The sequence below is a fragment of the Corythoichthys intestinalis genome, chromosome 5 (assembly GCF_030265065.1).
Source record: "Corythoichthys intestinalis isolate RoL2023-P3 chromosome 5, ASM3026506v1, whole genome shotgun sequence".
Classification (NCBI taxonomy): domain Eukaryota; kingdom Metazoa; phylum Chordata; class Actinopteri; order Syngnathiformes; family Syngnathidae; genus Corythoichthys; species Corythoichthys intestinalis.
In genome coordinates, this window is record NC_080399.1 from 43646528 (window position 1) to 43669570 (window position 23043).

Sequence of the window (23043 nt, forward strand, 5' to 3'; positions counted from 1 at the left end):
TTTGAAAATGCAGTAATATTTGATGATTTATACTTTCTGTAACCAGAAGAAACATAAATAAGTAATTCAAACATATAAAGAAGTTTGATGTTGACGTCACTCGTAGCCACGCCTCCGAGCTGGCGTGATGGTTGACAGCCAAACTAGTCAGACAGGACTTTTTGCCCTTCTTTGCTAAACTTTTGCCACAACCGATTTGCAGCCTCCGACGGAGGAAAAGCCGACTCGAGACCTCCTGGTCGACTAGGAGATTCGTCGGAGGGTCGTTACTGAGATTCAAAACAAACAAGTGTGCTTTGAAGGAGACAACTTGTTCGTCTTCGTGCAACATTCTTCACTTCAGGTGTGTCCATTATGAGCGAGGGCCAACGCGATTGGCTGTCTGACACCATCAACGGGCACAATCTTAGGTACACTTGTTGAGGTTTTGATTGACACTGTTAGAGGGGTGGCAATACGCGTAAAGTTGTTATTGTATAACCAATCTTCAAAATATTAGGAACAATAATATACATGACAATCCAAATTCAGCACGTGTACCTAATATTGTTGCCTCCTCCTATGACTACTCAGTGAGGCTTCTGTGTGAAGAGAAATAAGAGATGGTATTGGAGCCATAACAGAAGCTTGATGACACTTATGTGATTGTAAATGCTGAAAATATTTGGGTGTCAAGTTAAATTCTCAACACTGATTTTCTTTTGTCCTATTCATTGTGAAAGCATTCGTTTTTGTGAGACTGATAGTTAGGGTTAACAGAGAAAACTATATCATACATTACAGCAGATGCCAAAATCTTTTCATGTAATCCTTGAATGCAGTGAAAGTGCACATACTGTAGTTGCAATTTGACCACATTGGAATTCAGGGCTGCAGCCAACGATTATTTTAGTAGTCGATTAATCAATGAACTACTTAGTTCGAATAATCGAGTAATCGGATCAGCAACATAAATATAATAAAATACCCGAACTGAACCTCAAACAGTATAATAAATACTGTAAACAAATGAGGATCTCAGTACAACAAAAGAACTGGTTAACTTTTTTTTTTTTTTTAACAATGCTCTTAACAAATGGCTCAAACACAAATTCCCACCAAATAAAGCCTAAATATAACTAAAAACCACATTGCGAATGCAATTAAATAAATACAGCTTACAGTGCCTTGCAAAAGTATTCGGCCCCCTTGAACCTTGCAACCTTTCGCCACATTTCAGGCTTCAAACATAAAGATATAAAATTTTAATTTTTTGTCAAGAATCAACAACAAGTGGGACACAATCGTGAAGTGGAACAAAATTTATTGGATAATTTAAACTTTTTTAACAAATAAAAAACTGAAAAGTGGGGCGTGCAATATTATTCGGCCCCCTTGCGTTAATACTTTGTAGCGCCACCTTTTGCTCCAATTACAGCTGCAAGTCGCTTGGGGTATGTTTCTATCAGTTTTGCACATCGAGAGACTGACATTCTTGCCCATTCTTCCTTGCAAAACAGCTCGAGCTCAGTGAGGTTGGATGGAGAGTGTTTGTGAACAGCAGTCTTCAGCTCTTTCCACAGATTCTCGATTGGATTCAGGTCTAAACTTTGACTTGGCCATTCTAACACCTGGATACGTTTATTTTTGAACCATTCCTTTGTAGATTTGGCTTTATGTTTTGGATCATTGTCCTGTTGGAAGATAAATCTCCGTCCCAGTCTAAGGTCTTGTGCAGATACCAACAGGTTTTCTTCCAGAATGTTCCTGTATTTGGCTGCATCCATCTTCCCGTCAATTTTAACCATCTTCCCTGTCCCTGCTGAAGAAAAGCAGGCCCAAACCATGATGCTGCCACCACCATGTTTGACAGTGGGGATGGTGTGTTCAGGGTGATGAGCTGTGTTGCTTTTATGCCAAACATATCGTTTTGCATTGTGGCCAAAAAGTTCAATTTTGGTTTCATCTGACCAGAGCACCTTCTTCCACATGTTTGGTGTGTCTGCCAGGTGGCTTGTGGCAAACTTTAAACGAGACTTTTTATGGATATCTTTGAGAAATGGCTTTCTTCTTGCCACTATTCCATAAAGGCCAGATTTGTGCAGTGTACGACTGATTGTTGTCCTATGGACAGACTCTCCCACCTCAGCTGTAGATCTCTGCAGTTCATCCAGAGTGATCATGGGCCTCTTGGCTGCATCTCTGATCAGTTTTCTCCTTGTTTGAGAAGAAAGTTTGGAAGGACGGCCGGGTCTTGGTAGATTTGCAGTGGTCTGATGCTCCTTCCATTTCAATATGATGGTTTGCACAGTGCTCCTTGAGATGTTTAAAGCTTGGGAAATCTTTTTTGTATCCAAATCCGGCTTTAAACTTCTCCACAACAGTATCTCGGACCTGCCTGGTGCGTTCCTTGGTTTTCATAATGTTCTCTGCACTTTAAACAGAACCCTGAGACTATCACAGAGCAGGTGCATTTATACGGAGACTTGATTACACACAAGTGGATTCTATTTATCATCATCGGTCATTTAGGACAACATTGGATCATTCAGAGATCCTCACTGAACTTCTGGAGTGAGTTTGCTGCAATGAAAGTAAAGGGGCCGAATAATATTGCACGCCCCACTTTTCAGTTTTTTATTTGTTAAAAAAGTTTAAATTATCCAATAAATGTTGTTCCACTTCACGATTGTGTCCCACTTGTTGTTGATTCTTGACAAAAAAATTAAATTTCATATCTTTATGTTTGAAGCCTGAAATGTGGCGAAAGGTTGCAAGATTCAAGGGGGCCGAATACTTTTGCAAGGCACTGTATGTTGGTCTTAACAGGGAGCAGCTGGGCTCAGCCATTTGAAATGAGTTATCGTAATTTTCGCACTATACGGCGCACCTGACTATAAGCCGCAATCCAACAAATTTGGCACAAAAACTGCATTTGCTCATAGATAAGCCGCACTGGACTAAGCTGCAGCTGTATTATGGAATATTTACACCAAAAGATATTAACCGGTAGCACTTTATTTGACAGCGACATAATACGAGTTTAATAAGACCAAATGAACCACCATAAAGCTTTGAACCAATTGGCTGCAAAGCTTCATTGCTTCAAGAAATGTCATTCAGCCATCACTGCTCCCTTAGGGGAAACAGTCAAACTCTGCTGCCACCTGCTGTCAAAACCGTTGTTGTCCAACATGCCTCCGAGGATGCAATACAGCGCTACAGATGTAAATAACAATCAAAATTCATGTTCTGTGCTAAATATTTCTTCAGTTACTGTTCCAGTTGTTTCATTAATTGCTAGTTATAGTATTTGGTAACACTTTATTTGACAGTGGTTCCATCAGACTGTCATTAGACAATCATAATTATGACATAACACCGTCACTCATGAGCAGAGGTTGCGCTAGACTTTTTCGTTGTCTGTCATTTTGACTGACAGTGTCATAAAAATCCGGTCATAATCTATTTTTACCCGTCACTTACATTTTTAAAATGATAATAATGCCATATTCAATAGTATTTAGTTTTCATTCATTTTTAATAAATATTCTGTCCGAACAAGCTTAACAAGAGGCAAACAGACAGCGGAGTGCACCAATCAGCGACGGGCAGACGTGCCGTTAGCAAAGCGACGAGGGCAGGACGAGGGACTTGCGCGCGGAAGTAAACATACGAGGAGAACGGAGTTTATTCAACATGGCTAGCGCGAGACAGACTGTTGTCAATGTCTCGTGTCGATGTGTTTTAGCTAATTTAAAACTAAATTTACCGCGGATTGGAACATATTCTCGGCTCTCCCGCCATCCGTGTTGTTGTAGAGACGACTTTCGGCGCGCAAGAGTGACGTTGCTCGTGAAGAACACGTCACGCAAATAAACAAATCTGATTTGTCGATTGATTTTGTACCTACTCGAGAGGCTGTGTCCCAGACTTTTCTCTCAGTGTTTGAAAAATACAGGGAGAACAGTCTGGCAGTGCCAGGCAAACACTCAGTTGCCTTGACATTTTTCTGAGTAAGGCCAACGACGTCATGCATCAAGAGAGACAATAGCTAATTAATATGCTCACACGCCACCCTGTGGTCTGGGGTGTGAATTGCAACCTGTCAAAATGACGGATGGACTTCAGTTTTTTCCGTCACCGTTTTAAAAAACCGGTCAACGACGGAAAATATTCGGTTGATGCGACCCCTGCTCATGAGTATTAATGAATGCTTAAAACACGTTATTTAGTGTTATCCGGAAAATTATCTCTCTTTTGAATGGATGTAAAAGATCCAGGATGGACATAAATAGAGTTAGTGACATAATTTGCCAGATGACACTTAATGACATCTGTCATAAGCATTCAGTAATGCTCATGATAGTGTCTTGTCATAGTTATAACGGTCCAATGATAGTTTTATGACGCGCTGTCAAATAGAGTGTTACCTGTTAACCCAAATAAATCAACAAATAAGCTGCACTGGACTATAAGCCGCAGGGTTCAAAATGAAGAAAAAAAGTTGTGGTTTATAGTCCAAAAATTATGGTATGTCATATTCACTGTTGCCACTAGGTGGCAGTGTATCAACCCAAATCAATAAAACTAAATGCAAACACTTTCAAAACAAACCATTACAACACCACTTTAATTAAACGAATACTCGAAGCGGAAAAATTTAATTTGAATCTTTTTTCCTAATCAAATTACTCGAGTTAATCGATTAATCGTTGCAGCACTATTTGAATTGTTAGTATGCTTATTGTGTATGGGTAGCCGAAAGCATTTATAAAATCATATGTTAATTCCAACAAGTACCCATTAAATGAATATAAATTTTAAACAAAGAGTTTATGCTGCAAAATTCACAATATTGAAGTGGACCTAGAATATAACTCTGTGGAACACCATAGAAACGACAACATATGTAACTGCAAACCTCTTTCACCTAGGTCCAGCTTGGTAAACATTTTTTTTCAGCGCGCCCGTCGCTCACGTCCAGGCAGACTGTGAGCAGAGAGGTGGGTGGTGGGGTTGTTCCACGAGGGTCGACCATGCGGAAGCGTTTTGACTGGATTCGGCATTGGGGCCACAGGCGGGATGATATCGTGGATCATTCTGAGTCGCCCTACACGTCGGATACAGAATGCAGCGAGGAGGTGCCAAATGAAACACACACACTCACATGGCTATGTTAACGTTAGTGATATGTCAAAACATGGGGCATGAGAATAATCCCTGCTGCACACCGCAGAAAAAGGAGTACGAAAATATAATCTCGTTCTGTTGGTATCCTACAAAATGTATGTGTCTAAATTGTGTTTTTCATCCATTTTTAAAAAAAAATATACAATAGTTTTTTTTGTTTTGTTTTGTTTTTTAATTCAGATGTACTTAAAAAACTTAGACATATTTGGACACTGTTGCTTTTTTATTATTTATATACAAAAGTAACTACATTTTGAAATATTTGTGTCCTTTTTGAAATGAATGAATGAATGTATTCGTATTTGAAAATTATTATTATTACAGTGTAATAATATAAGTTTTTGTTTTAAAAATGTTTTGAATGATTTTCACAATCCCACTACAGGAGTAGATCCTCAACAGAACTGGACATACATCTTTTTTAGCAGACGGAAATGTTTTTTTTTTTTTTTTAAACTCAAATCCACAAAGCATGTTTTTTTTTTTTTTTAATTATCAAAAGAATATTTTGTTGCATTTTTCAGCTTACATTTTTAAAGTTTATTGTGATATGACTGGACATGTTTTTGTCTGTTAATTTAGGTTATTTCAGCAACACTTTCTGAGGCTTCGCAGGACGAACCTAAAACTGATCTTAATGAAGTGAAAGGACACTTAGAGATCACCTTGTTAGAGAAACACTTCTTACGTGAGTGTTGATTTTTTTTCTTGTTTTTCTTGTTTTGTGTGATTATAATCGCAACAATCTTTTTTTTTTTTTTTACATAGAGGAAGAGCTGAAGAAACTCAGAGAGGAAGAGACTGGCATAGAAATTCTGCGACAGGAGCTGGAAAGGGAACGCTGCAGGAACATTGAACTAGAGCAAAAGCTAAATGACATCTTAAATGCCAGGTCAGGAGCAAGAGTGTTGTACATCTCGCCCCCCAAACAAAAGGACAGACTCAAGTTTCTTTAGGCATGGCTTCCACAGACTTATTTTATCCTTATTTTTACTCATGACAGACAGATTCAGATTATGTCATTTTCGTGAATTAACCTAGCTTCAAGTTCAGGGGCTTAACTTTTATAGACATTATAAAGGGCAGGAATCCCTGAAAACTGCCATTTCAAACCAAAATGGCAGACATCCTGGGTGTTTTCTGACTTTGCTTGTTGAGAGAATTTTGTGAATCCACTCATGATACACATGCCCTTCCAAATATGATGTTGCCAGCCAGGTGAACATGGCAAAATCCGCTTCAAACCAAAAAGATTCCTATTTGTTTCAGCCATAGCGCCTTGAGACATTTTTTGTGGGTCTACGGGCATACCAAATTTTGTGTTGTTTTGTCTAACTGACATCAGGGGTTGAATTTTTTTTTTTTTTCCCAATCACTTTTACAGACCTGACGATTCACCGTCTATCACTCCGAAAGCCTCGCCACCCAATGACATCACTGCTGGAAAAGAGGATGCATACAGTCGCTTTCAAAGGTTGCTTTTCAATTATTTGGGTGTCGACTTTAATGACTTCCAATTACACCGGGTGGAGGAGGCGCCCGAGCCAGATGAGCCGCTTAGTGCCAGAAGGTGAGCCACCAACAATCGGATTTTCAAAAGTAATACACACAATCTATTCATATTTCATAATCATTTCATTTTCACTCCTTCATAGGTTGACGGAAAACATGAGGCGGTTCAGTGAGTCATTTTTACTTTGTAAACTATCTGCTTGCTTTTGCAAGACCCAAGTGAGAGTACTGACAACAATAAATTCATCATCCTAGCTAGTTTAGTTCTTGATGTGAACTTTGAGACAGGACAATAGCCGTTTGAAGATGGTCAGTAGAAGAAAATATTAAGGAATAAAAGCAGGAGTCTCGAACAAAATTGGATTTTATAACCCGACCCCATCAAGTTGAATGGATCAGATATCTGAAATCTTGAAGATCAGAATTTAAAATGGTCACTTTTAGCTGTCAAGGAAACCCAAGCACCTCAACTCATTCACTCGCAGCAATTTTCAAATCACAATCCCCTATATATTGCCAATGTATTTGTATTTTGTATTTATTTTGATCTCCATTAGCTGTAACAAGTACAGCTACTCTTCCTGGAGTCAATTCAACCTGCTCCATGCAAAACATTTACACCAGTGCTCACATCACCAACAAAAGCACATACAAAAAAAATAATAAAAAAATAAATAAAACCCACATCCACACAATCCATCTTTCTTACCATTGAGAGACTTTGGCCCATCCTGCGAACTACTCTACGAATATGTTCTGACCATGATAGTTTGTTGTCAATCTCAACAGCAAGAAGTTTTGTCCCCTGTACCTGTTCAACACTAATGTCTTTGACAACCAGATGTAATTTGGGTTCAGTTAAGAGCATATGTTTGGTTCCAGACAATACTTTTTTTGTTGTCAACATTTAGGACTAGCTTGTTATTCATAACAAGTGTGACCAGAGGTCTGGGTTGCGCGGGACAGCCACACAAATTAATATTTTTTTTTATATCCTGCAAATTGAGATGATGTTCCCGCATTTCATTCTCACCCCGACATATTTTACTTTAACCCTTTGAGTGCTATCGACGAGGATAGATGTCCAATCGTGACTTTTTTCATCCTTCTGCTGTGAACTCAATTTAGTTTGTCAGTAGTAGATGTCCAATACGTTTGAATGAACATTTAGACATCACCAGAGAATCCGTTGGTCCTCTGAGTTCACCCCTTTTCTCCCTCACTCCCCTCACGGGCAATTCATCCTTTCGGTATGATTGTGAGAAGCAGCTAGGCTGCCCGTCATCTTTCAAAACAGGCGATTCTTCTTTCCCACAACATTGCCACGAACAAAGCCAAGAACACGCAAAGAAATAATTTACTAGTGAAAAAGGCGCTAAAAAGCACAGATGCTCCAACAACCATGATTGAGAACAGCAAGTGCATTTCATTTCCTGGGTAAAAATGGTTGTAAATGCCAAAGTAAATGTTGCCACGATAGGGAATTTGACGTGAATTGATGTGAAATGGGACCACAAAACACCCACAAAAAAAAATTTAAGTTGAAAAGGTCAATGAATAATTTTCTACTAAACGGCCAATATTTACACAGTGACAAGGTAATTGCAGCCGAACAATCGTGCAACACATAGTGCAGTGTTCTCACTCATACAGAAGTGCAGACTGTGAGATGAAATTAGCGCCATGTATGTTCCCAGACTCTGAGATGACAAAAATGAAATGTTTTGTGGCCATACCAAAGCAGCAGCTTAAAAAAAAAAGATGTCCTCAAAACTACATCAGTAATAGCAGTAATATGGCTTAAGTCTGGACATGGTTTCAATATTCTGTGTCAATTCTAGTGTCAAATATTTTTGAGCATTTTGTCCAATGGTTAAAGAACACAAAATAGGGTCTTCTGTGGAAAATAATTACAAAAGCCTTTGCCCTCTAAATGACAATTCGTAAGTAAAGTCTGAAAATTTAAATTCACAGATTTGTTTCTTCATCCACTTGAATCTCCCTTCTTGTCACAAGTGATTCATGTATATCCCTAATTTACTCATACACGATGAAGGAAGCACCACAAGTTGAATGTCTGCAGTAGTTTAAAAAAAAAATTTTTTTTTAATGCTTCATCATTTTTCCGGACAACCTACCATGACACATACTCCACTTGTACCATACATATACAGACTGCTGAAGTTTCAGGTGCCTACACTTGGCCGTTGTGCAAAGTATTGGCAATTCTCTCGAATTTAATTGTCACGAAAACCAAAGATTCATTGCCTAACATTTGTCTTGCATTCAAATGCACCGTTGACCTCAAGTCCAAGCTCAGACATCCATATATACTAGTATATATATATATATATATACATACTAGGGCTGGGCGATATGGCCTTAAGTACGTATCACGATAAATTGAGCAGATTTACCCCGATAACGATAAATGACGATAAATTCGCCCAAGCAAACTGTTATATAATTTGAAAATTTGAATCAATGCATGGAATACAAATTAAGTTTCTCATTAAATTTATTTACCAGCTTTCAATTTAACAATTGCACATGCAGTCTAAACATTAAGTATTAAAAAAAATCTTGTAAACAGAAAGAATTCTTTTGTGAACATTTATAACAGCTTGTATGACTTGAAAAATATCATCACTTGAATTTCATTAAATTCATTCCGCATTGTTATACACTAGATAGTGGCATACGTTTAGATATTTAGAATAGATACAAATACGACACATCCACCCGCCCCCCAGAAATTATACTTAATTAAAATGTTTCACAAACCTTTCCTTTCTTTTATTCGGCTCAATTATTTACATCTTATGATTTTGGAAATCCTTACAGTATGCAATAAATAATATTCCTGTTCCCAAGCACTGTGCTTACTGTACTGTAATTTTTACAAAAAATAAACAATGCATAGTTACTCCCCGTCATCTAGGACGAGCCACTTACAAGACTAGCACTGTCGTGTATTACAAATACTGCTTTGAACACATCTTCACAGACAAAAGCAATGACACAGGTTTCACATAGTTTAATTGTGTAAATCACACTTAATAACGATACGATCTCCTGGTTGAAATAGACGACATCCACTTAATTCTATTGAAGATATGTAATGCTGAGGCAATTTGTCAACTTTACTTTTAAAAAGAAACGTGCACTGTTTATCCAGTAGATGGGGCTCTTGCAGTGTGTCAAACAGTGATTCAATTTAGGGCAATTGTCTTAAAAGTGGTTCATTGTTTCAGAAAGCCTCGGTTTTTCCATCCCTATCTGGAACCCGTCAAGAGTTTACTTAATGTCGGGTGAAAGTTTGGCGAAGCTAACTTAAGCCCGACTTCATCCCGTTTACTTGTAGCGTTAGCCGCTAGCGTTAGCTGCTAGCGTTAGCCTAACGGGCTTCTGTTTGATTGGCTTCCTGAAAACCATGTGACTCCAAACGTAAGCACACGGTCTGCTTTCTTAAAGGGGAATGAACATAGCCGAACAACACAGAGTCAAAGCAAGATGAAAAGACTATATTTTCTTCTTTTATTAAATCACCGAATTTACCGACATGGTCAAAATTACGTCGGTCATCGTGAAGAATTTCGGTAACGGTAAATTTTCAGTTTACCGCCCTGCTCTAATACATACATCTTTATCATCTATAGCGTCCTATTAGTCATTACAGTTTTCCAAACCTCAATTTCACAGAAACCTGGGCAAGCCCCTCTTTCATGCCAACTTGACGAATATATTTGTCATCAGCAGTTAACTGTTGGATTCCATATAACGTACATAAACGTCAAAAGTAGTGAATGCGGTAACCATCTTAAATTGAGATATTTTCCCAAACCAAACACTATCATGCTTCAAAAGAAAAAAAGTGTTGTTGAGCCCACACTGTTTTGCAGAAAAAGGACTGAGGCCCATCACCTGCTTTCTGCATGACCTCTCAGCCTTGTCCAGCTGGTACTCCGTCTACACCACAGCCATCGCCTTTACAGTGAGGCTAACTGCTGGATGCTAAATGCTAACTTTATGCTTAATGCTAACCGTCAGCCATTTGTGTTTGTGTTGTCGGTAGATATACATGTACGCTACTTGGCGCGGCTGGACTATCTCCATGTTCCTGTTCCTGGCTGTGCTTCGCCTCTCTTTGAACTACCTCATTGCCAGGTGAAACCATCCCCTGTCCTGTTAGCCAATCACAAAATTGCAATGAAACAAAAACGATGTCACAACAATGTTCCAATAATTAATTCCTCTCAGGGGATGGAGGATCCAGTGGAGTATCGTTCCACAAGTCTCTGAACCTGTGGTAAGAAGAGTGTGAGTGTCTATGTTTTCACCATTTGCCTATTAATGTGTGCGTTTCTGTAATTATGTCATGGATGAGAGTGTACATACTATGAGCTTTTGTATGTGTGTGCATTTTTGTTTTGTGTATTTGCAAATGTCTATGTGATCTGTGGATGTTTGTGTTTATGTGTTTTGTTTGTCTAATAAATCTTTATGTAGTATGTGTTTGTGTGTCTTTGTACAGTGGGGAGAACAAGTATTTGATACACTGCCAATGCAACTACTTGTTCTCCCAACTTATACTGTACTGTAAATGAGAGCATCTGTACTGTATTTATGCACTAAATGTCTGTACATGTTTGTGTCAATTATTTGCATTTGTTTATGAATATTTTCATTTGTATGGAATACAATTAAATAGAAAAGGGTATTGTCATTCCGAAAAGCACAACAAAATTAAGAAGCACTAATATACGACTACAGGATGAAGGCTGTGACGAGCGTGCATGCCTTTTACTAGCTAACTCCTAACCTATTGGCAAATATAGGTCTGCAATAAATTAATCAGCCCAGATGCAAAAAATCTAAACTCAGGCTCAGAGGATTGATGTGTGTAACATCCCTAGTATTCCAAAGTTATTTGCGATCCGTCCGCAAATAACAGAAGGATTGATCAAATAAATAACTGTGAACACACCCCACCAGCAACACAACATGAGCGGAATTTTGACTGGCCTTTAGCCTGTAATAATGAAACGTTTTTAGTACATGGTCAGTGCATAAAAAGAAACATAAAAATTGCAACAATAAAAATGATACACACATATACAGTACATCCAATTCCCAGAAAGGCATTCATGGATCTGGCACTGTTTTTTGCATTTGGGTACATGTGCATCGAAGTGCACAATAAATGGATGTGTGCATTTGTGGATAATTTGTATGTGCTTGTACTGTGTCTGTATTGTAAGCTCATGTTTTAGAGTACAGTGATACCTCAGCTCACGAACATAATTGGTTCCCAGAAAGTGTGTGTGTAAGGCGAAAAGTTCGTCTTCCGAACATTTATTTCCCATAAGAAACCATTAAAATGAGAATAATCCGTTCCCAGGTCCCCATAAAACATAATTTTCTACTAAATAAGCCTTAAAACTACACAAAAATATACCTTATTTTCTTTAATGTCTTCTTAGGCTTAACACTAGCCTGTGGTGGGGTCTTTTTCAGTCCCATAATAGCAAAAGTACACTCAATATGGTCCAAAATGTCTATCAAACACAAACCACGTCCGCACTCAACGAAAGGGAGGGGACGAACTGGGACGCCGTGAGCGTGCGTCAGCTTCTCGTGGCGCTGTTCGACCGCGTGGTTTGGTTCGTCCGCCGAAAACTAGTTCGTCAGCAGAGACTATATGCTCGCGAATTTAATGTTCTTGAGGCGAAAAGTTCGTGAGCTTAAGCGTTCGTGAGCTGAGGTATCACTGTACTGTATATCAGGGTTCCCCAACCACTGGGCCAGGGACCTGTACCTGTGTTCTCCCAAAATGTCCTACATTGGCAAAACGTCTACATGTGGTGAATTTGACACCCAAACTACTACCACTGCGCTCTCAGCTTGTTTTGTTTAGATGCATTCAGGCAGAATGTACTAAAAAAAACGCCTCCAAAAAATGCTTAAATGTAGTTACTGGTATATCAAATAAGGATAGTTTAAATACGCTGCGTGACTAATGTGGTCAACTGCTTTAAAGCTCCCCCCAAAATTTTTTGGGAGGCAATGAAAAGGTAATAAAAAACTGAATAAAACCAAAAATAGTAAGTACGCGCCGCTTTTAACCGATGTGCGCATGCGTGCGGATGCTTGCGCAAGCACTTAGCATTGTGTAGGATGTTTCGCTGCGTAGGAAGGAATTGCCGAACACCAGTCTGTGGTGCATTTGCTACCGGGCAGCAGAAAAATAATGAACCATTTGTTAACGACCGCAATATCTGAGTAGAGATTTGTGTACGTTGCCCTCTAGTGGTTGACCGCCATTACTGGGGTGTTTGCACACTTATCGCCCAGCGTCAGTCAATGTAAATAGTAACGTTAGCAGCTGTTGACTGTGTACTGCGGGCGGCACACCTCAGCAATGGTGGACGGTGAACTTCCGGTCGTTTTGCCCGGATTAATCAATAGATGTAGTAATAAAACTGGATAGAAAGTCGTCAACGAAATCCATTGGAGCTAGCATCTATTTTCTGTATCTATGTGCGCTTGTCCTCAATAATGATGTAGGTGAAAAACAGACGTCTTTGGACAACCTTTTATACGGAAAAGGCTACCTGCTGAAATGTGTCTAAAATCTAACAAACGAGGCAACAAAAGCGAATGCACTGAGAGCATCATACCCCACCGCAAACGTATTGCTAAAGCCAAGAAACTTTTCACAATTGGAGAACTCATTATGCTTGCGACCAAGGATATTTGCCTTCAAGTTTTAGGAGAGTCCACTGTTAAAAAATATTGATTCAGCGGAGCGGTGAGTTACATTTTCCCTGTACTTAATGTTCGTTTTTAGTCCCTTTGTGTTATTTTATATTTTTGTAATTTTATGCCAGAATTTTCTTCCGTGAAAAAAAGGCCCACATCACACCGGTCCGTGGTTCAAAAAAGGTTGTGGACTGAAGTACTTGACTATATGCTCGTGTTTGCATGTTCGTTTGCTCATATGTGCATTTATGTGGGTGGGATTTTGTACATGGGTGTGTGTGCATGTGTCATTTTCCAAGAATGAACACACTCTATCTTGTTCAGGAGCCTTCCAGAGAAGACCTGACTGTGTCGGAGAAGTTCCAGTTGGTTCTGCACGTGGCTCAGAGAGCTCAGGTGTCCTCTCTTGGGCTCTTCTTTTACAGTGAGCAACCATTGTTCAAAATACCAACCGACTGATAGTTTCTGCTCTCCTCCTTTAAAGAATGTCTTTGGAAAGATGGCCGACATCCTGGAGAAGATAAAGAAGTAAGATTGTCAGCTTGTCTGTTCTGGTTCGGACTCAAGTTCATGTTCTAATTTGCTTTTGTGTTTGTGTGCATCAGTCTCTTCATGTGGGTGGAGCCTCAGTTGACGAAGAAACTCTACGTGGCTCTGGGGGTGTCCTTCATCGCCTCTTGCCTACTGCCTTACAAAGTGCTCGGATTCATGATTGGTATGAATATATTTTGTATTAATGTAGCACACGCACCCCCTGGACCTCTGTACTGTTATTGTTTAAAGGCACCACCTTACACATAAAGGAATTTATGAAATTAAATTAACAAACAACGTTGCTTCCTGGAGCATCAACATAGCTTCATAACCGAACTAATTATTAATGACAATTTAAATCATACCATCTATAAAAGTACAAATTGATGATGAGTAAGTCACATTAACTCTCCATAAAATGGTCATAATATTATGAAGCAATCATGAGTTAGTCTACCGGAACACTCATTCTTATTGTACCCCTCAGGTGTATTTGTGGGCGTCAAGTTCTTCATCATCAATTTCATCTTCAGGACTTGCCCAAAACTGCGTCAGCGCTACGACACTGCGCACATTATCTGGACAAGCCTCCCCACGGACCTCCAGATGAGGGAGCGAGCCAACCCCTCAACTGGCAGACGGGTCTGTAAACCATTCAGCTACCATTCAGCTTCTCATTGGTTTTTTTGTATGACAAAAAAAGGAACCCACCGCATGACATGCATGAAGTCCTGCTGTATTTTCTTGATCACATCTGACTTAGTCAGTATAGTAAATATAACAAATTATGAGAAGAATGAAGAATCAAAACACAACTTTATAAGCACTCATTAGCACACATAGCATTGATGATGTAAAGATTTTAAAATCATGATCACAATCAGGGGGATTGGGGAAAAAATGTTGTTTGAGTGTTTTCCTAGCCGTATATTGTTGTGCGTGTGTTTGAACAAGTACCGGTAAGTATTTTGCCTGCCATTCATGCATACTAATTGGCATTAGCTTTTTGCAGCAGAATGAGACCTCCCATCACTTATGCATAGTAGATTACTTCGTATTACAAAGTTGGAATGTTTCGAAAATACATCTCCCCAATGTTTGTAATCATTTAAATCTTAATTAGTTGCAATAATTCATTTGAGTTTGTCACACAGTATTGTTTACTTAATTTTTTTTTTTTACCTGTCCTGTTCAGCTGCTTGACACGGAGAATGGGAATCTGAGTGTCCTCTTAGTGTGAACAGTTTTAATTAGGGTTGTTCCGATCATGTTTTTTTGCTCCTGATCCGATCCCGATCGTTTTAGTTTGAGTATCTGCCGATCCCGATATTTCCCGATCCGATTACTTTTTTTTTGCTCCCGATCCAATTCCAATCATTCCCGATAATTTTTCCCGGTCATATACATTTTGGCAATGCATTAAGAAAAAAATGAATAAAACTCGGACAAATATATACATTCAACATACAGTACATAAGTACTGTATTTGTTTATTATGACAATAAATCCTCAAGATGGCATTTACATTATTAACATTCTTTCTGTGAGTGGGATCTACAGATAGAAAGACTTGTGACTTTGTATATTGTGACTAAATATTGCCATCTAGTGCATTTGTTGAGCTTTCAGTAAATGATACTGAAGGCCATGCCCAAATGCATGATGGGAAGTGGAACCATGACAAGTGGAACCATGACTGTGCGTAGTGCTACCAATTCATATATCTTCTCTGCGATGGGATATAACATAAGGTGTTAAGAAAAAGATCAATTGCTACCTTGCTTACCCACATTGCTTCCCATGATATTTCTAATCGTAGGGAGAGGGATTGTTAGGCTTTGGCCAATTAAAATAAGGCTCCAAAGGCTGCCAAAATTCACTCTACTCATTTCACGCTGCCTATTAGCTCTCTAAATAGGCAAAATGGCGCCATTATACATGGAGCGTGACAATACGTGAGTGGGTAGTGCAGCGCATGCATTAATTGCGTTAAATATTTTAACGTGATACATTTTTTAAAAAATTAATTACCGCCGTTATTGGGATAAATTTGATAACCCTACCTTAAGCCTAAACTAAAGACTCTGGATAAGTGTAACTTATTATGTCTGTAACGTTAAATACAATTAGAAAACGATTTAATTAAAAAATATAAACATATTAAAAAAAGGCATGGCCAATATTTTTTTTGCCAATTCCGATACTTTGCAAATGATGTGATCGGACCCGATCGATCGGCGGACATCTCTAGTTTTAATGTATCACATGAGAGTATGATATACATCCATTGTGATGATTATTCATTGTTTTTCATTTATTTGGAGAAAGCAGCAAACAGGAAGAGGTAATGGAGGGACAGAAAGGATAATAGAAAAGGAGAGGGAGAGACAGAAGATAAGAACAGACAACAACAACAACGAATACATTCAACGCCTACACTAACTAAGAACATAGTAGTGCTATCGTTTGCTAATTGTATTTCCAGTTGACATCATGTTTACTTAATCTGTTTGTGATTCAGATTCCTGGCGCCACCGACGATGGTGGAGTTCGATACTACAACACCAAGCGAGGCGCTTTCCACGAGGTCTTCAACCTCCCCGAGAGTGAATGCCCCCTGGCAGGTAGACTGAATGGAAACATGCTTTTGTGGTGTTACGGCCTGGATACAAATTTTATTTGTTTGCGGTGTAGTGTGCGTGAACGGTTGGCGCTGCTGCCTCATCAACCGTGGCAAAAAGACACCCGCTGACTACATCCGGAACGGCGTCCTCTATGTCACTAACAAGTAAGCTCGTCGGTGCTTATGCATGCACCCAGTGGGTCCGGCTGTGCCTTGTATGGCAGCATTACTGCCCACTAGTGTATGAATGTGTGCATGAATGGGTGAATGTGTGCCTTTGTATAGCATTTTGGTCACTGTGATGGTGTATCAGGGGTCCCCAACCTTTTTTGCACCGCGGATCGGTGTCATTTGGCTCTTTTTTTCACAGACCGGTGTTCAGTCAAATTTTGCACCCTTATAAAATTTTGCTTCCAAAGCTTTGGTGGCGGTGAAAAAAGCCCTCTTTTATATTCAGTTGGACTCTCAATGTTATCCAACGGTGCTAAAAAAACTATTTACATCATAAACATACATGTGCAACACGAAAATGGCGTAAATTAATGCTTAACGACACGGTGAAGTCGTTAAGTGAGAGAGCTGCGTGCAGTTGTTCAGGGTACCCGCGGGTTATTAAAAGTATTAAAAAGGCACTGAATTTAGTTTTCCATTATTAAAGGTATTAAAAGTATTAAATTAGCTGTCGTAAGTCTGGAATTTTTTCACCGTGGTTTTAATTTTCAAGAACATCTCAGTGCAACCTAAATTATATCCGTGACGAAGGTTTTTTTTGTTTTGTTTTTTGTTTGTTTTTTTTTTAATCTATAACGAAGATGACGCGTAGAATTTTTACGATGCACTGCACCTCGTGCGTGCGCGCCGTTAGCATCAACAGCACAACAGCAGGCAATCGCACAGTACCAGGCCCGGAGTGGCTAATCGGGAGAACCGGGACAGTTCCCGGTGGGACGGCCTGACGTTTGGGCCGGTCGTAATACACATTTTTAACGAAGCTTTCAGTTAAACTATTTACTAACGGCATCACCCAACCCCGCTTTGCGCGATAAATTGTGGCCCTTCTAGCATTCCATTGTTTGAAATTCGATACCCCGCAACAGGCTCACTCTCATTCTCCAATGCCTCCAGCTCTGCCTCTGGGAAAGAGTGTCATGATATCATCCTGTTGACTTGATTCTGGAAAAACTTAATTTTGGGTTTTAATGGCCGAAATGGGGCACGTTGAGGCAGCATGACGAGCGTAAACCCGTCTGGCTGTTGGCGCGACCCATTATCGTTGTTTTTGAGCATGTATGGATAAAAGTACAGCGATAAACCGTAAATGAACATGCAGAATGAAATATTTTTCATGAGAGCGCCTCTAAAACTTCCACCATGGAGGCTCCAGGCACAATTTTTGGGCACAAAGACGGAGGATTGGGGTGAAATCCACGTTCTCAGGCAAAACATAAGTTGGGCATTTTAACCCAAAACATTGCACTCTGAGGTGGACTGATGAGCATGAAATACCCTGAAATACACAGGTGTCTGAACTGTATAAGTGCATTGGGAGACAGCCGTTTTGGTGAGTTCAATTATTCTTTCAATCAATCATTCAATCTTTCACATTTAATTGCGGTAATTTTATGTCATGAATAATATGAAAACACTCATAAGTAATGATATATTACTTTTTTTTTTTTTTAATTTAAACTATATACAGTACGCCCCCCAAATTTTGAATATCAAGTAAAAGTTGTTTTATTTTGGTAGATTAAACCAACATAATTGAGTATGTCAATTTGCATGTACCACAAACCAAAAAAAAAAAAGAATATGATGAAAAGCTTCAGTTTTGTACACACTTGCCACACGTGTAATTCAAAACACCTGCAAAAGGTTCCTCATTCGTTAAAAAGTCAGTTTAATATAAGATAAAATTATAGCTAGTACCCCAAATATAAAATGGTAACTTCACACAGAACCTGCGCTTGAGCCCTTGATCTCAGAACTGTCAGTAGACATGCTCTTCCTCTGTGCCTCCCTTTTTACAAGTTATTTGGGGAAAATTCATATTTGATTCATCTTTACAAGTGTAAAGGAAAACTCTTTTCTTGTTTCTAATGAGGCTTAAATTTGATGAACTCCTGTGCTAATAGGTGTATTTAGAAATTGAAATATATAATTTATGCATTTTTAAAAATCGCAAGTTTATTATTGACAGCATGCGATTAGTCGCGATTTTAAAAAATTAATCACTTGACAGCACAATTATTATTACAATATTTTAATAAGGTAGGTCATGACATAAAGAGGGCCGGTCTGTGGCACAAAACTTTTTGTTTTATGTGTATTTTCAATAAATGCGCATTCTTTTTTCAAACACACTTAGTAATTGAGGTTAAATTTGATGTTCAGTGCTTTATTTTTTTAATATGATTAAATATTATCTAAATAATGGGTGCGAGAAAAGTATTAATTTTCAGTTGAAATGGCATTAAAAAAGGTCTTAAAAGTCTTGAATTTAGATTTATCAATCCTGGGGGGACCCTGTTGTTGTGTGCAGCTAACATGGCAAACGTAAGTTAATATTCCTTTCTTTAAAGTTTGTAGTGTGTACTTTGGAATCGCCGCATTCGCGGTCATTTTTAACGTTACGCACATGCCAAATTTGTCAGAACACCGGCAATGTGCAGCAGAAAAATACAGCAAATATAAAATAACATTTGTTTTTAACCCCGTCGTGTTATGTGCAGGGAAAATACAACTCACCCGCTGAATCATTGGGAGACCTAAATTTGTTACGTTGAGACGAGATGGTCCCGAGATGGGGGAGTGAGAGAAGGCCGCTTCGCAAAGGATACGGTGTTGGAAATTGTAGCACAGTTTTTAGTGCTCTCCTAGCGATGTCAGGATATTTCGAAATGACTTTAATCCAGAACCTCGGTAGAATTCTCAAATGTACCTTTAAGGTCGCCGTAATTTGCGATCTCTACAAGCTGATATTCCTGTTGCACAGACATGCTCTAATCACTCTGTTTATTCACATACGGGTCACGAATCCACTCCTTTGCAGTTCGTGGGTCTTTAGTGATTGGGAGGTAGCATAGATTTTGTTTTCTTCGAGGTTGTAGGCCATCTTCTGGCTCGTCAGGTGCCCCTTTCCCCGTAAAAAATCTGTTCAAAGACGTTTGTTTTTCAGTCATTCTAGTGTGCTAATTATTTCCGGGAACAAATGTGATGGCCGACGACCTACGTCAGGCATGTCCAAAGTCCGGCCCGGGGGCCAAATGCGGCCCGTGGTCAAATTTCATCCGGCCCCCAGCCTCTGTCATAAAATCAATAACGTCTGGCCCGCACACAAACTTAATAAATTGCTACCAGCATATGAAGTAGCTTACACACTAAATGCTGCTCCTCATTTACCCACTAACAGGCAGGAGCACTCTAAGCAACATTACCCCGCGTTACCCTTTATTCCCCATTTCTAAAATGGCGACAATCAACAAAAAAATGAAAGTTGACTGTGACGGCCAACACTTCAAGGATAGGTGGAAATTGGACTACTGTATCTCTTCTCTAAAATGTGCAACAACGGTGTCTGCGTCATTTGCAAAGAGACAGTCGTTGTTTTTAAAGAGTTCAATGTGAGGCGATATTAACAAACGACACGCTGACATGTACGACAAGATTAGAGGGAAGATATGTAGCGAGAAATTGAAGCAACTTGAAGCTAGTTTAATTTTACAGCAGCAGTATTTCGCAAGAGCCCGAGAGTCGAAAGAGAACACCACAAGTTGCGAGATTGTTGAAATAATTAATTTAGGGCTGTCAAACGATTAAAATTTTTAATCGAGTTAATTACAGCTTAAAAATTAATTAATTGTAATTAATCGCAATTCAAACCATCTATAAAATATGCCATATTTTTCTGTAAATTATTGTTGGAATGGAAAGATAAGACACGAGACGGATATACACATTCAACATACTGTACATAAATACTGTATTTGTTTATTATAACAATAAATCAACAAGATGGCATTAGCATTAACATTCTGTTAAAGCGATCCGTGGATAGAAAGACTTGTAGTTCTTAAAAGATAAATGTTAGTACAAGTTATAGAAATTGTATCTTAAAACCCCTCTTTTTGTTTTCGTTTTAATAAAATTAGTAAAATTTTCAATCAAAAAATAAACTAGTAGCTCGCCATTGTTGATGTCAATAATTACACAATGCTCATGGTGCTGAAACCCATGAAATCAGTCGCACCCAAGCACCAGCAGGGGCCGACAAAACACCCAAAAACACAAGTAACAAGTGAACATGAAACTGTGCTTTCATTTCAATCTTTTTGAGCGGGGGCACGTGCGTTAATTTTGTCAAATATTTTCACGTGATTAATTAAAAAAAAAAATTAAAATTACCACCCGTTAACGCGATAATTTTGACAGCCCTAAATTAATTTAAAAATAATAATAAAGCAAATGGGACACACAGAATGGCTTGCTAAAATTTGCTTGAATATATTGTTCTACGTAAAGGCCAAGGTCGGCCCTCCACTTTTTTACCACACCAAATCTGGCCCCCTTTGCAAAAAGTTTGGACACCCCTGACCTACGTCATACGTTATTATCGAGGCCAAGCGCACGTAGATAAACAAAACTAGATGTACTGCTAACAGTCCAGTCAATGCATTTCTATGACGACCTCCTATTCTGTAGTTGTATATCTAGAGCAGACAGGGATATTGGTGTGTTAAGCGGCTCGGTTGTGGGGACCCCTGGTGTAGATTATGCGCTACGTACACTATATCTACTCCATTTCCCATTTACTAAACAATTTAAGATCTTCAGATTTAGGTTTGCACAAGTCAAGTTGAAAAAGTTTTTCCCATGTTGAAAAAGATCCATAATGATCTTTTCTTTTCTTCTCAGCTATTTGTGTTTCGAGTGTTCCCGCTCATCTTCCTCCAAAAGGGACAAAGTCATCAAACTGGTGGAAATCATAGACATCCAGAGGGTGCCCACTCTTTTTCTTCTACTCATTTTCTTCATGAAAGAATATTATTTAATGCGTCTTCATCATGTCACAGTACAAAGCATTGTCCAAGTTACCTGGCTTTGGGACAGGTATATCCATAACAACACCGTCCACTCTGAAGGTGAGAAATGCTCTTGCAGGGCTAGTTAAAATATGGCCTGCCAGCTGAGCAGTTACATTATGAAGAGACTTGTATTACCCGGTGCATTCATTTTGTCAATTTCCCCATAAAATCAATGTAATTTTACTGTAAATCAGAACAATTTACTGTAGGTAAATAAAACATGCAGTATTTTAAAGTATAAATATAGGAAGTATTTTATGAAAGTTTTCATATAGTATACATTTTTCTCATTGTATTTTGTCAAATTACTTAATGCTGATTAAAAAATGTTTGAGATAGTAGTTTAACTACTATAATTATTAATTGAACAGTTATAATACAGTAATTATTAAATTAATTTATAATTAATTTATAATCATGTATTTTTCTTAATTCATTACACATAATAATTCTTGATTGACGTCACTTTGCTTAATACCTATGTGTACACTTTAATACCTACTGCTATTTTCTTAAATTTATTTATCTTTTTGCTCAGCCGATGGTGTTCGGAGCCATGACCAATACAGACGAAGTCTTCGACACTATCTTGGCCCAGCGCAATCATGCAGTTGTCATGGAGGCGACTGCCAGCCCGGAGACGTAGTAACTCTTCCTTTCATCTTCCAAACACTCCAAAAATATGCTGCAGCGTGCATTTGTTACAATCAGGTCATATTGAAATGTACACTATTTTTCTGGGTTGATGTTTAACAGATTCTGTCAAAAAGCCCATTTGATGATCACGACATTCTTCAGCCTAGTGGTTGTTAGGTATGAGTATGACATTTAATGTCGAACAAAAGGTACAAAGTGCGAACAAAAAACATCAATGTTGCATGATTTTATGGCCTTTTTAATTTATCCTGCTTTTGATGTAATGTTATTCCTGCAGATTATCTCTACCACAATGTGTCTTTGCCTCTCGCCTAAAATTCTTTTTGTTTAAATATGCCTGTTTAAAAGTCTTCTGAGGGTTTTATAATGTGTGCTTGTACAGATTGCTTATAGTTTTTCTATTTTCTGGAATAGGATGTATAATTTTTATTATTTTTTTTAATTATTTTTTTTTATATGTACAGTGGTTCGTTAAAACATTAAACTGGCTACTGTTGTTTTTTTGGTTGGGGTAGTACCCCGTTTGTCTTGTTGTCTGTCAGTAGAGGTGAAAGTGAAACTTCTGCCATTGTGTCAAGTTCAAAAATAGACCCTTAGGTAGACATTTGTAAAACTACCCAAAAAATAGGGAGAGAAGACACTCAGTTTTCTTGGCCAAGGAGAGCGAAAGAGTGACTAGACAGAGGAATGCTAGATTAC

General features: G+C 38.6%; 1 protein-coding gene across 2 annotated transcripts; it reads left to right on the forward strand.

Moving 5' to 3' along the window:
• The first annotated feature begins 55 nt into the window (after positions 1-55).
• On the forward strand, positions 56-22796 carry LOC130916837 (GRAM domain-containing protein 4-like). Of its 2 annotated transcripts, none has more exons than XM_057837869.1 (18): positions 56-343; positions 4917-5123; positions 5755-5860; positions 5941-6064; positions 6557-6742; positions 6828-6853; positions 10587-10678; positions 10760-10851; positions 10945-10993; positions 13771-13842; positions 13931-13974; positions 14052-14161; positions 14468-14622; positions 16502-16604; positions 16675-16768; positions 21518-21602; positions 21676-21744; positions 22226-22796. In XM_057837869.1, exons 2-18 carry the CDS (start codon positions 5019-5021, stop codon positions 22331-22333), a joined length of 1620 nt encoding a protein of 539 aa, XP_057693852.1. In that variant the 5' UTR covers positions 56-343; positions 4917-5018; the 3' UTR covers positions 22334-22796. The 2 variants fall into 2 exon arrangements, with proteins under 2 accessions (XP_057693852.1, XP_057693851.1); XM_057837868.1 differs by having other exon boundaries at positions 57-343; positions 4945-5123.
• The last annotated feature ends 247 nt before the right edge of the window (positions 22797-23043 follow it).